We start from the raw sequence: 14,934 nt of genomic DNA, 5'->3' as shown, positions 1-14,934 counted from the left end.
TTGAATGTACAGTCGGCCTGCAGGACAGGGAGGCGAAAACTCGCTCTGGCAGTAAATGCAGAGAGGGAAGTTCAGTGCAAGGCAGCTTCAGCTTGTTATTTCAGTGGTGCAAAAACCACATGACAAGAGGATGCCCTGTTTGAATTTCCTGTCACTTGACTGCAGGTTGGCAGCTAACTCATGTCTTTATGATCGCAAAGGTAATGACAACAACAAACAGCAGCTGGGTGGCGTTCAGAAGAGATATTCAACGTGAAAACATCCTAGGTTGACAGATTGCATATAAGAGCTCTTCAGTCGAATGTTAAATGTATTGGTGTTATAAAAATTTACTTAATCTTTCAGATGTAAAACTGTGTCGTACATAAATACTGTCTGAAAAGATGCAATAAGAAAACACTTTCTGCTTGGTTTTGTTAATTTATTAAATGTTTTTGAACTGATCATATATGTTTAGGTTCACATGTGCAATTAAAACTGTCTGCAAAGACAACATTGATAAAAATAGACAAGTGAGATGAAAGGAAATTAATATTTGGCCCCTGGTTGTGCTGTGGAGCATTTTTATTTTTACCCCTCGCTCCTTTGTTTACATTCTGGATGCAAACACTTATCCATCCCTCCATCCTTTCATCCATTATCTGTACCTGCCTAGGTTGCAGGGGGGCTGGTGCCTGTCTCCTGCAGTCATTGGACAAAAGGCAGAGTACACCCTGACTTTTAGACACCAGTTTATCACAGAGTAACCCACAGGACAAACAACCATGCAGACACACTGGGCAATTTAGAGAGAACAATTAACCAAACAGACATGTTTTAGAATGTGGGAGGAAGCTGGCGTACCCAGAGAGAACCCACACATGCACAGGGAGAACATGCAAACCCCACGCAGAACAATCCCATTTAGGGATTTGAACCCAGGACCTCATAGCTGCAAAGGAACAGTGCTACCAACCGTGCAGCCTGCAAACATTTGTGCAGTTATAAAATCAACTCTTTACAGTTGAGTGAAGTTTCCCTTTTGCTTCTGCTTTCTACAGTCAGGACTCCAGGGCTGCCCAGACAACTTAGTATTAGTTACTCCAACAATATAACTGCCCCAAAGGTGTAATCATAAAATTACAATAACGTATATTTTAGTTATTTAGATTGCTTTCCCACTCTTTGTTTTAAAAAGGGCTGTTGTGACACAGATTTTGCATGTTTAATCAGCTTCCACCTCACACATTCAGGAAGTTCTGACAAGACAATGATGTCTACACATACAAAACTGGTTTTAGATTAAATAAAGCAGGCAGATATTAGATTTCTGAGCCCCAACCTCCACCTTTTATTGAAAAGTTATCTAACTGGTCTTTAATTATTGCTTCCACTGCTTAAACATGGGAGGGCCTGTTATTTACCAAATTCTTGTTGTGGCTTGTTTGCTCGTTGCCATGAGGACTTTTAGTCGGTTTCTATTTTTTCTTGGTATATTTCTTTTATAATTCTTTTAACTAAATTAGACAGCTCCAGAACATGAGTGTGTCGCTCGCCCTGTTGTTTCTACGTCCTCTCCAGCATGCGGGTTGTAATTTGTCTGTTTGTTTAGACGACACATTCAAGCTTGATTGGAACCCTTAGCTGCCCATGGGGCAACAGTAGCGCAAGAGTAAGGAAGTTCCTGCAACTGACGGGTAGCCGGTTCGATCCCGTCTCAGTTGTTGTGTCCTTGGGCAAGACACTTCACCCACTTTTCCTGTGGGCAGTGGTCAGAGAGCCCAGTGGTGCCGATGTATGACAGTCTAACCTCTGTCAGTCTGCCCCAGGGCAGCTGTGGCTACTAACAGCTCACCACCATCAGGGTGTGAACGACTGACTAGTGTGAAGCACTTTGGGGTCATCAGACTAGTTAAAGCTCTATACAAGTACAAGCCTTTACCATTTACCATGTGGACCAGCCAAATGCCTAACAGAAAAACATGTCATGCTCCTAAAAGATGGATCTATTTGATGAAAAAGAAATCATGTGTGGAAGAGTGAAAACTGTTTTGTTAAGCATCGCGATGGTAGCATCATACTGTGGGGCAGTCTCCCTGCAATCAGAGTTGGGATATTGCACAAATAATGGGTGAAATAATGAGGAAGGAGGACTGCTTCCATATTGGATCAAACATGCTGATGCTATGATAGCAATAATCTTCTGGCGTTCCAAAATCAAAGCTCAAAGGTATAGTGGATGATTTTCCTGGAAATGTATGTAAGAAACGCTCTAGTACCTTTTCGAATAACTGCACATTCGTAAGACCGTCTTACCTGCTCTACCACTCCTCAGGGGATCGCGTAAAAGCATCTCCCAGATCCATTCTGGTCTTATTTCTTTCTTCTGGGGCCTTCCTTTTCTTCTCATAACGTTGTAGGACAGTTTGATTTTTGTGACCCTCAGCTTTTTTTCAAAGTATACGGTGAGAGCGGCGGCGCTACAATGAAAAGCTAACACTGAAGCTAACCGCTAAGCTAACCAGAGATACATAAACACTAGAAGTGACTAAATGCAGCCTTTTGGTACCAGCGTAAAGGTAAGACACAAAAAAATACAAAAAAAGATTAAAAAAATGAAAAAACTGGACTTATATTCTGATGCTGAAGACGTTTCGCTTCCTATCCAGGAAACTTTCTCTATTCAAAATGTCTGGAGTAGTGTGGAGTTCCAAGCTTTATAGATCTGCTGGCAAGGCCTCATTAGAGCTTAGATTCACCTGGAACTGGTCACCCAACAATGGAGAGTCTTTAGGCTCATTGTTAGCCTGGCTTACAGGAGGAATGTTAATAATAATAATAGCTGAACTTTCTTGATCTCACAATGGAGAAATTCACTTCTGCATCTTAACCCACCCCCTTGGGGAGCAGTGAGTGGTGCCTGGGGAGCAATCAGGGGTTAAGGGTCTTGCTCAGGGACCCAGAGTGCAGGCAGTAGGGATCGAACTGGGTACTTGCACCCTTCTCAGAGCACAAGCGTGCCACCACTCCGCCAATTGTGGTCACATGCAAGGAGGTGTGAACTTGGGTGAAACTTGGCAGGATTCAAACCTATTGCTGTGTTGTACATTTTTCATAGTTGAAACCTGAGCCCTCCTCCTCTGTTTAATGTTGGGTTTCTCGCTTTATGTAAATGGCTTCCTTTGTCCTTCACTCAAACCATCTTTCTTCTCTGTCCAAAGTGTGAACACTTTGGTCCTCAAAAGAGTGTCCTTTGTCCTTGAGGTGCAGGTGGACGGCTGAGTCCTGTCCTTAGGAGGTAGACAATGACCTGGATGACTGAGAATCTTCACCAATGCACAACCCCCCCCCCCCCCCCCCCCCCCTTGGAACTACAATCACTATGTCTGATTTATTTGACTAAAAAAACAAATCTTTTAGCCTCACCTAAAGTTTATTTTTCTAAATAACCAGTTAAAACACTATGAACGTTATTTGGAAAACCCAGGAGACACAGATTAACTCAGATTATATGTATCAACATCTTAACTATAACTGCAGCAAATCTGGACTGAATCAGTTGAACTATAATTGATCCACAGTGGTTTTAGTGGGCAGAGCACTAATTTTTGTGCAATTTAGCCAAATGTGCCAAAACTGTGCCAAATATGTTTACCTCATAAGCTAAATCTGATGAAATAAAAGCTGATTTCCACTTTAGGACTCCCTCTGCCTATAACAGAGCCTCTGATCATCACATTTACACTGTATATCATGGACTATGTCGAGCGCAGATCGTAAAGCACAGAGGTTTTATAAGCGACTGCCACCTTTATAACCTCTGTCACACGTGGAAACTGTCAACGTCGACAACCTGACTACGTTGGATAAAAACGTGAGATAGGTTGGTGAAAAGGTACGACTCTTTGGTTTCTAAAGACTCTAGCCATGAAGGGTGGAGCAAGGACAAATCTGGACGAGTCGGCCATCTTTAATAGACTTCTAAATGTCTCCTTCTTTGTTTAAAGTGCAGTAAAACCAATAGGATTTGTGAAAAAAAACCAAACAATATCAGCAACTTCTTTTTAGAAACAAGGGATTTAGGGGGAAAAAATATGGTCATGTTTGAACTACTGTTAGAAAAAGCAAAAAATGGGCGTCACCCTCTCGGCTCGGTCAGACTTAAAGGGTCAACAGGTTTTGATCTCTTTCTCTTGATAATCTTTATTTATCATTGGAACAAACAATAGTATAAATTTTTATCCTCTGCATTAACCCATCCCTCATGGAGTAGTGGGTCGCCACTGTGCAGTGCCCGTTGAGCATGAGGCCAAGGGTCTTTCTAAGGGACCCAGAGTGCCAATCTGTGGGATTCGAACCACCAGCACACTGCTCAACCACTCAGCTACCACTTCCCCTACTTCAGTCTTAGAGCATAAATGTCCATTTACATTAGATCTAAACAACAATAACTGTAACTATAAATATGCTTTACATATGCACATGTTAAATGGACACAAGAAGCATGTTTTATGTCTCCATGTTGGTGCATTAAATAACATTATCAGAAGATGCATGTATTTATAGAAAAGCATTGTCACTTGCAAAGTGCAAATTTTTTCCATTTAACAGAAAAAAAAGACAGAAAGAAAAAAGGAAGAAAACACATAGGCAAAATAATGCTTTGTAAGGGCTGTCCAAGTCAGTTTTATTGGTTACTGGTCATCAGAGTGTGTTAAAGCAGGGTGGGTGGGGTGGGGTTGCACATTTACACATTTATGACGAAGGAAGAGTTTCTGGAAATGAGCCGTCCAGAGTGTTGCATCATGAATAAATATATCTGACCCGTTTGCTGAAACATATTGAAAGCAAGCCTGGGGCAACTGAAAAAGAGGATTCTGTCGAATTTAAAGGAAATGAGATTATCGTTTGGGCAAAGGCCCATATTCACTTTTCTTAACAGTTTGGGAGGAGAATCTTCCAGTGACTCGCGCTTGCTTCAGTGAGACTTTATGATATTTCTGATGATGCTTAAATAATGTTACAATTCAAAGAATGACAAAGAATTTGGCTTACAGAGGCAGAGAGAAGTTATCAGACGCTAGATGATGAATATTGTTTTTGGCAAGTAGTTCAGTGTTGACTAAGCATAATCTCACACAGAATGTTTTTGAAAGATATAATCTTTAATATTACAAATCAGTTAAGCCAAAGATTACGCCAATCACTGGCATATTTAGGCTTAAATGGAGCTTCCAAAGTTTCCAGCATATTTCCTCTGACTGGAAGTTAAACTTATGTTTTGGGGAGGTCCAACCAGAGTCCCAATTTAAATCTAATAAAAAAATAAAAAAAATGGATCATGGCAACGAACCCTTTCAACCTTAAATACTTGGAGCTCATATCCAAAGGTAAATTATCAAAATACCAGTGGAAACATACAAATTATTGGTATTGGTGCCCTTGCTGTTAAAACTTGGCCCACCGCCTTTTGCCAATAGATTAGCAGTTAATCTTCTTTCATACGTTTCACAAAGTCTGAGCTTTCTGGCAATTAAAATAGTGTGATTGTGTGCCTGGAAAAAAATAACATTTAACTGTTCATTTGTTGTCCAGTGACTTATTTTCAGTCTTCCTGTTAAACCCACCATATTTCTATTTTAAAGTTCCTGGTAATTCAAAGAGCTCATGATGATGTGATCACCAAAAAGATTTGGACAGGAAAACAGACCCTCGTTTCATACCGAACCTTCCTGGAGTGTTACTGCTAAAACTCTTAATCTTAGTCTGATTTTACAACAACAAACTGTCAGTAAACTGGTTGGACAGAGGAAAAAAAGACGAATTATTGGGATGCCTCCTAAATGGCAGTAGATAAACATCATGTAGAGAGGATGTAAAAGTTTTAATGGTGATGTTTTGACCCTAAGAGACCTCTCTATGCTCTCATACTAACTTTTGGAGATTTTTCTTACCTCCCTCTCCCTTTGAATCCTGTTCTTTATGCATGGCTGCAAGATTTACAACACATGCCCAACCAGCCTCGTGGGCAGCAGGTGCAAAAATGAGGCTCTGTGTAATTTTATATTCTACATTTTAATAAACTTATCAAAACAAATAGAAGAAAACTGTTAACACAAGATTGGATCCATCCATCCATCCATCCATCCATCCATCCATCCATCCATCCATCGTTATATGAAAGATTCAAAAGGTTGAGCAATCAGCAACATCTTTAGCACACATCATTGTTTCAATGTGTGACACTTTATTAAAATATACCTTACATTAGCTGGTCATACAAACGGCCAGTTCAAAACCTCATGAGCTATAACTTCAAAAATTACACAAAATGTCCTTTTTTAACATTGAACAACAGAAAATTATATATTTACCCACTTATTTTAAATTATTCAAAATATATTAGCATTTTAAATTAAAAAAACAAACAAACACCCGAAACATTTCTGTGCATCTGTCGACCTGGTGTAGCTGCTCAGGAGAGACTGCATAGGGGTAACTTCAAGTGCAAGTCTGTTGAGAGGTGCGATAGGAGGCGATCCTTAGACGACGTTGTGCAGAGCGAAGACCAGAGCGATGAGGGTCAGGGAGGAGGAGCAGACGGAGGCAGAGGATCCAGCCTCGGTGAAAGGTTCTGTGTTTCTGAGCATCCAGTCCTTCTCCTCGTGCAGCCCCTGTTTGTCCAGCTCAGGACCCACAAGCCGACGAATTGTCTCGTAGTATTTATTCAGCCACTGAAGCTGCAGATGGAAATGCACGTGTAGGTCAAGGTGCTGAGCTGCACTTACAAAGACATGCAAAATGTGAACATGTTTTTACGGACATAAAAAAACTAATGGGTCGCATTTTGTTTCTTACCATTGTTGACAAAAGAACTAGGGGAAGTATCTCTTTAAAAAAGTGTCATTGTTGCAGCAAAACCCCAAAAACTAATGTAACTAATGTAGCATTCTAATATACAAAAAATGTGGTTGTTGTTCTTCTTTCTCAACAAGAAGGGTTAATATTGGTGGATGGTAACAGAAGAACAGAAACTCAGGATATTTATTTTAAGTTTTTCAAACGCAAGTGCCAGTGTTTTTTTCAAAACCGGAACAAACTAATGTTGTCACGCTAACTGTGAGTGAAGTAGCTAAAGTATCCTGCCATGGATCAGTTGACTCTGTAACCTTAACCCCAAACAGGTTTTTCTCTGGATAATCTGCCTTTTTACCCAGAAAACGCATAGCAACAGCAACACTTATAGCACAGGTTAGAGGAACGCGTTAATGCAATATCTGTCTGTTGTAGTGATGAAGTGTAGTGTCTTGAAATGTAGTTTTAGTGTTTAATATATGTATTGCAACTTTTACAATAGAAAATGCTAAATCCAATAATAAAAAAAACACAACTAACCAAACAAACATCAAATAAAAAGTGTCACTTATGAGGTATATAACAAAAAAATTAAAAACCCTACAAACATCTTTGCACAGCTGTATAAACTAACAGCTCAACCAAAGCTCAAAGGTCTAGCTGCTCCTCACCCTGAGCGGAGGGTTAATTAAAGAAAGTCAAAAATGATTTCCAGATTTTATGAAACCTATTTTCTGAACCTTTCATCATATAATGGCTTTTTTTCCAGTTTTTAGTTCAGTAGTGCATCCTTTATTCAAAGTGAAACTGTAGTCGGGTGGCCTTCTTCCTTGCCTTGCTAACAGAGTTGAAGATGCAATAACCTTTCGACCCCCAGTAGGTAAACCTAATCCTTCAGGGGTGACCCCAAAAAGCAGAATAAATGGGTTTGGGGGTCATCTTACTGCCAAGAAAACTAAAATTTATCATAGAAAAAAACGCTTTACTCCTGATTAGATTAAAAGAGATCAGTTTGTTAGATGTATCGCCAAGAGGCTTATCAGGAAACCTTGAAGTGGATGAGGTGATAAAATACCTAAACTGCAAACATAAAAAAAAAGGAAAAAAGAAAAAGAGAAGCAGGTAAAAAAATATTTATTAGACTACCATGCAAAAGAAACACCTTTTAAATATTTCAAGTCTTTACTTAGCCAAACACTGGATGTAGCATCCTGCAGCGAATGGAGAGGAAGGCTACTTAAAGGTAATTAGACTGGAGAGATTAATCTGATGGCCAAATTGTTTCCTAAATTGTGAATATATTTTAAAAGAGCCAGAGGCTTTAGGGTTAGTGGGAATTAGTGTTGCATCGATACCAGTATCGGGCGTGGCCACGATTCAGCACTAAAATGGTGGTATCGGCATCGGCGAGTACCAACAAATAGGCACGATACCATTTTGATGTTTGTATGTCACTTGAACGCAGCCTTCTCTCTCCCGATTAGTATTATACATGTTATATAAGTTCATGAAAGTTGCGCTATTTTGGCATTTGAGAGCCAAAACTGAGGGTTTAAAACAGATTATTCAATTATTAATGTAATTTTACTGTCTTACTGATGCACTACTATTATACATGTTATAATTTCACAAATGTTGCACTATTTTGGCCTTTGAGAGCCAAAAGTTTATTCAACTATTGTCACGCATTCCAGGTAGGTAATAAAAAGTTCTACTACCCTAAGTAGTATGCAGTTCTTCATATATACACATACACATCTATTTCAAACAGATGGTATCAGTATGGGCCAATACTGCACAGCCAGGTATCGGGTATCGGGACCAAAAAATGGCATCGGTGCAACACTAGTGGGAATGCGGTTAAGAGGTAAGGGTTAGTGTTAGGGGTCAGCACAAATCAAAGCCGACAATGACAAAGTTGTGCAAAAGTGCTTCCCAATCTCCACCCAAATGGGGCCACCATCATCGGCACTGTAGTACTCCAAAAAGGACAAACAATGCAATTACAGGCCGAATAAGAGTGCTGAAAATTGGGGAGAGCCAGCCCAACATCTTCCCTTGATTTCTGCAAGCAGCCTTTCTTAATACAGGGCTTTTTACCATTCCAAATTTAGGTTAAAATAACTGGAATCAAAACAGGAAGACACTGAAATAGGTATGTAAATCTATGTAGGGAGTACTGACATTTTGATTGTATTTACTCTTCCAGTTTGAGAGAAAGGAAATGCTGACCGCATAGTTAAGTCCTTCTGGACTTGAAATAATTTGACAAAGTTATCTTTATAAAGGTCATCAAAAATCTTTTTTATAGCTAGATAAACAAAGCTGTGTGTAGCTATCTTAAAAGGCGTACCACTAGTAACAGTTATTCAAGTTGAATGGCAACAGTGCACTCTTGTGCAATTTTAATTTGTACCCATTTTTTTTACCAGAATTTGTACAAATTTCAAGCATTCTTTCTAAAGCTGTTGGGATGGAGTTTGCGCATCAAGTCTGCAATTTGACTCTCCAGTCCCTTTTATTTTAGTCAAAAATTATATTTCCTGGCCTCTCAAGTATGCCTTGAGTGCCTCCCAGACCATTGAAACTGAGACATCTAGAGTCATATTCATTTTAAGAAACAAGGAGATCTGGTACAACATAAATTTAACAAAGCTCTTCTCAAACAATAGGAGGGGGGGAAAAAACTCAAATGCTCCCTTTGAACTCCTGCTTCAGGTATGATAAACTCAATTAATAGATTAGACTAGTATGGGTTGACATTCACAGTTCTGATTATTCATACATTTTTATTATTCATAAAAATGTAGTCAATCCTGCTGTAATGATGGCCATGAGAAAACATACTGTGGGTGTAAAAACTGCTAAAGCTCCCAAATACAATACTTTCAAAAGAAAGCAGACTTAGACATAGTATAGTATAGTATAGCTCGATTTAACAGATTACCAATCCAGTCTAGGGTATAAATATAGATTAAAATCACCTCCTATGATCAGAAGATGCAAATCCAGGCGAGGGAGCACTCCAACAAGACGGGAAAAAATTGGGGGTCATAAAAGTTTGGGCCTTACTGTTAAGCCTAAAATTTAATTAGTATTGCGATGCCTCTAGCTTTACCAGAAACGTTAAATGAAAAAGCTGCCCCACCCACATTTTAAATTAACATTATTCTGGTTCTTGAGACAAGTTCCTTAAAGAAACACAATTCATGCACTTACATTTTTGCATATGTACCAGAGCTTTTTTTCCCCTTTTGATGGAGAATTCAGGCCCCTAACATTCCAAGCAACAATCTTAGAATTACCTGTCATATTACTCAGGCAAAATATATATAAAAAAACATCAAGAGGACACGCAAATGACCACAAATATTCTGGTTGAGCACAAAGAACCCCCACATCATCTCATCAGTGACAGTCAAGACCCTCCCTTCCAAAACCTCCCAAGTAAAAACAGCTTCTAGAACAGCACATCTACTTTATTTAACTGCAACACCTCCATAAAAGGACTACCTAAATAAAACACTCCGACCCACCTAGCAGGTAACATTTAACATGTATAAACCCACCAAACCACAATCAAACCTCGTCAAAGATAAATATAAGACCACCACTGAACAGCTCATGACAAAGTATCGTCCATTGCTGAGGTAAACATAAAACAATTGCACAGCAGCAGCCGCAACATTAAGGATTTACCACAGAGGCAGTCTCATATCACACGCACATCAGGAGTACCCAGACAGGAAGGGCCATTAAAGGCCTGAATAAATTCCTGAGCTGAGCGCTGTGCAGGTGGCGTCTGTTTTTGTAATCCGAAGTCTTGTCGGGTACATCAGCAGAGGTTACAGACCCATCTTGCACAAGTAGGACATTACAAACATGTATTCCCTTCGTAGTGTAGCCACTTCTGGGGTGTAGTCCTCGTAAATCCTGAACAGGTTGTTCTCATACTTCAGATTCTCTCTGTTCTGGGCTTCCTGAATCACTCTCTCCTTGTGTTGATAGTAGTGGAAAGCAGATTAGGACAGGCCAAGGTCTGTCTCAGGGGCCTGGTTTGGGCATCAGGCTTTGATAAGCACACTAACCTGGTAAAGGAACTTGCTTCCTTCAGCTTCTCCCCTCTTGCATGTCTAGCTTAGCCTTAAGCTTGCCATTATCGGACTGCAGCCCTTCGCAGCACCTCTCAATTTCCGCCTAGCATCACTTGAGCTTCCCCTGCGGACCGCAGGGGAAGCTCAAGCGATGCTAGGCGCTCACCGTGATTCTTACGGTCTTCTTGAGCATATTCTTGTTCACTTGTTTAAATTTTCATTTTTCTTTTTCAGTTTGTAGAGCAGGGCTACCTTATCGTCGACTAATGCGGCTACAACAGGCTTGACTGTTTCCCTCAACTTAGGGAGTTGGGTGGCATTATTGCACAGTGTGGAAATTATAATTAAAGGTTATCTGACAACAGAAGTTTGCTAGTTAAATCATGGCAGGTAGTAACCTGACCCTAGCCAGACGGATGTCGCTCCGCCTAGCTCCACTCACATCCATCTGGGACCTCTCCATAGGAATTGCCTTTATTGAAGGCTGGGCCTCATCAAAAATCCTTGCATATGAATGGATAAGCCACTTGTCTGTCATCTTTATCGCCATGCTATTTCAACCACTCACACCGAAGCTAACCCGTGACGCTGATGAGAGCGACGCAGGAAAAAAAAACAAATTTTTTTTTTTTTTTTTTATGTGTTTGCGGAAGAGGAAGAGGGGGGAAGACAGGCGGCAAAGCTCCGCGGGTCGGAGTCGATCCCGGGCCGACCGCGTCGAGGACTAAAGGCCTCCTAATATGGTAACCGCTAATCGCAACGGACGCGTCCCGGAAACAAATCTTGCCAAATCCGGTCGGGAGAAGGGCGAAAACATCGTTTCTACCAACAAAAGCCTTCAGAGTCGTTCTCTAATGTTCTAATAATGAAACAATATTAGGTAGATTGGACAACACGGAAGAAATAGCAGCAGCAATGTTAACGCTTGCTTCCTCGATGCGAGCCGCCATTGCTGTCTGAATCAAAACAGTCTCACGGTCGCTTCTCCACTACGTCACATCTATGAAACTCCAGCCCTGCGTCCTGATTGGCTAGACAATAAAATTGGTTGGAGAAATCACTCTGTATGGAAGATGTCCCTGATGGATGCGAGTGGAGCTAGGCGGAGCGACATACGTCTGGCAAGGGTCAGGTTAGGCAGGTAGGCATTAAAAGGTAAAGATAGTGGAAGCACAAGGATACCGCTTCTTTACCTGTTAATCACCCCCTAGAGGTCTAGCTTGAAATTATGTTTTAAATGGCAATGATTCACATTTTAATAGGGTCTTTTATAACCTTGGGACAGTCAAACCACTGGCATAATGAAGGTAAGACATTCACGACACTTAAGTACCCATCATAAGCCCTATTTGAAATCCTCTTATTTGAGAAGAAAATTGGTCATTTTTGATCTAATTGTAACAGTGGATGCACCGCGATCTTTGCTTCGTGTATGTTGAAACATTTAAAAGGCATTGATTGTCCGTTTTAAAAAAAAATGAAAAATACATTTAACCAAAACGAAAAAAACAAGATTATGGCTACCCAGTTATATTTTTTTTGTAAAAACCTAGATCTGCCTTGAACAGTAACGTTTTAAAAATAACTTCACAAAAACAAAATGCAGAAGTCGATCCAACACGTGGTTTTGTTTTCTTGCTCTTTGTTTTGATCTCAGTGCTGCAGAAAAGCTTCAACCACAAGTGTGAGAGGGGGATTTTAGGAGGAAACTAGAACTTAAGTTGCAGGAAAAAGGAAGACAGAGTCTGTGTCACACCAACGTATACCCCAGAGATATTTACAAAGTAAAACAGGAAACGGATAGCAGCATGTTATAGTTCATTGGTTTGCATCTGCCTGATGTTTTGTAATTGAGAGACTGCTTCTGTAAAACATTTCTCACCTGTTTTGCACTGAGGAGCGAGGTGTCAATAAGCTTTCTGTCGTATGGGACCAGTGACACAGTGTCAAATGTCAGGAAGTTGTGTCCGTACTGAGAAACAGAAAGGTCCATTACTGAATAGGTTACCGTGATACTGAGGAATCACCAACATTTTTTTTCAGAAGAGCTACAAAGTTCTGTTTTCTCTCTACCTTTGTATGAACAGGTATGGTCACAGCAATATCTTCAATCCGTATGCCAAAGTCATTCTCTTTGTAATATCCCGGTTCTGCAACAACAAAATAAACAGATGCACAATACATAAACACTTCTCAGGGTTTCTTATAGTTTTTTTTTTTTTTTTACCATGTTGGTGGTCAATGACATTTTTACAGACGTTAAAATGTCTGATATTTCTGATATAAAGGAAATGCAACATTAACATTACTTTTTAAAATAATGTATGGATTTTTATGCAATGCCTAGATCCACCCTATGTACATCTAATTTTACCAAAAACATAGTAATCAGGGGAACACAAACTGGACAAGGTGAATACGTGATTCAAGCTGTGTGGTAATCAGGTAATTATTTTAGTGCAACAGATTCAGAGAAAAAAAAGAGACTAGATTATGAACTATATTTACATTATATTTATACCCCAGCTTTGCGCAAGTGTTATACATCTGCAATGTGAAAACAGAGCAGGTCTCCTCTCTGCTCTCTTTGGTCTGACTGCATGCAGGACTTCAGGACGAAGCAGCTGCCTGTGCCTGTGAGACCGCGCTGAGGGAACAGGGAGACTCCACACAGCTGTAGCAGCTGTCTTGAGACAGTAGACAGATTGTTGCTTTCAAGTAAAGTGGTTGAATGCACAAAGAAAAGTCACTAAATTTGTTTCTAGTTGCTTTCTTGAGTAGAAGTTGCTAGAGGGGTCTGAAAAGTTGCCAAATATAGCAACAGAGTCGCTAAGTTGGCAGCCCTGGACTGTCGCCTCTAGTTTTCCTTCACTACCAAGAGCAGCGCAGCGAAGTCGCCACCAGTAGCTTCAAAAAGCAATTGTCAAACATTGATTTCCAAGCTATCCAAACAAACCTCGCTCTGTGTGAAAAAGTAAACTAGGGTGACCAAACATCAAACAACAATTTTTTATCCTGAAATGTTCGCTTAAGAATCCAAAACGGTCTCATAGATTAATAAAAATGACCTATAGGCATTTCCTTAAATGACGGACCTAATGCATGGAATAAGACATCCTTTCTATCATGTGACGTCACCCCGAGCTGCTGCCTTGTGGCTGGTTCATCTCTGCTCACAGAGAGGCATTTTTCCAGGTGTTGTTGCACCTGGAAAAAGGGTTACGGTGCAACAGAAGTGGACCAAACATTTTTGAAATGATATGTTATTCAGAATTACTTAAGACTGCAATCTTAAGTCTGTCTTTGCACTTCTCTCACACATTGCAAATGTTGAGAGGGGTTTCTCACTGATCAGTAGATCAAGGAGAGGAACCAGCGGTCTGTTGAGCCACTTAAGGGTATTTTGCTTGAGCAACATGATTTCAAAGGCACTTTTTGCAAAGACTCTCATACTTATTTGTTGAAAAACAAAATTGATAAGCAATACCATCCTTGCAGCCAAATATTGATGGGAACAAATCAGGATTAAGAAGAAAACTAAAGAATGGAGCACATGCATTTTTGTTTGATAAATAAGTGTCTTTGTGAGGCTGCTATTTTTTCCCCATTATTACATTGAATGGAAAATAATAGATTTCTTGATTATTTCAGATTTTTGTTTATTTGTCGATTATGGCTCAAAAAGTGAGGTATTATTGTTTTAAGTAAATTTTCTAATTCACAGGAGTCATTCTTTATATTATTAAATATTCAGAGATTTTTTTAAGTCCTTTTTTACTTGTTGACTTGTGACTCATGAAGTTTGTTATTCAACTATTCTTTCTAACCAGATAGAGAAGGCATACTTTAAATATGTTAAGATAATAAGTCATCTTTAACCAAATAGAGGATCATTAAAGTGTTTCCTGACTGGGCCAAGTGTCCTTTATTTGCTCAACTCAACATAGTCACCCTACCCTAAACCTTGTGCTACCCTTGAGAGAAACAGCTGCCATCAAGGGGTAGT

The 14,934-nt window shown here is 39.9% G+C and overlaps 1 protein-coding gene across 1 annotated transcript in view; it reads right to left on the bottom strand.

The window, feature by feature from the left end:
• Positions 1–6,186: 6,186 nt before the first annotated feature.
• Positions 6,187–14,934, bottom strand: part of xpnpep2 (X-prolyl aminopeptidase (aminopeptidase P) 2, membrane-bound) — a 28,365-nt gene continuing 19,617 nt past the window's right edge. The window contains exons 19-21 of the mRNA XM_012861668.3: positions 13,002–13,078; positions 12,811–12,900; positions 6,187–6,719 (exon numbers count right to left, since the gene is read on the bottom strand). Coding sequence (XP_012717122.2) covers positions 6,522–6,719; positions 12,811–12,900; positions 13,002–13,078 — 365 coding nt within the window. The 3' untranslated portion in view covers positions 6,187–6,521. The remainder of the gene's footprint in view (positions 6,720–12,810; positions 12,901–13,001; positions 13,079–14,934) is intronic.

Source organism: Fundulus heteroclitus, chromosome 23 (assembly GCF_011125445.2).
Source record: "Fundulus heteroclitus isolate FHET01 chromosome 23, MU-UCD_Fhet_4.1, whole genome shotgun sequence".
NCBI classification, from domain to species: Eukaryota; Metazoa; Chordata; class Actinopteri; order Cyprinodontiformes; family Fundulidae; genus Fundulus; species Fundulus heteroclitus.
The sequence above is the reverse complement of the archived record's forward strand: the minus strand, read 5'-3'. Positions and strand labels throughout refer to the sequence as shown.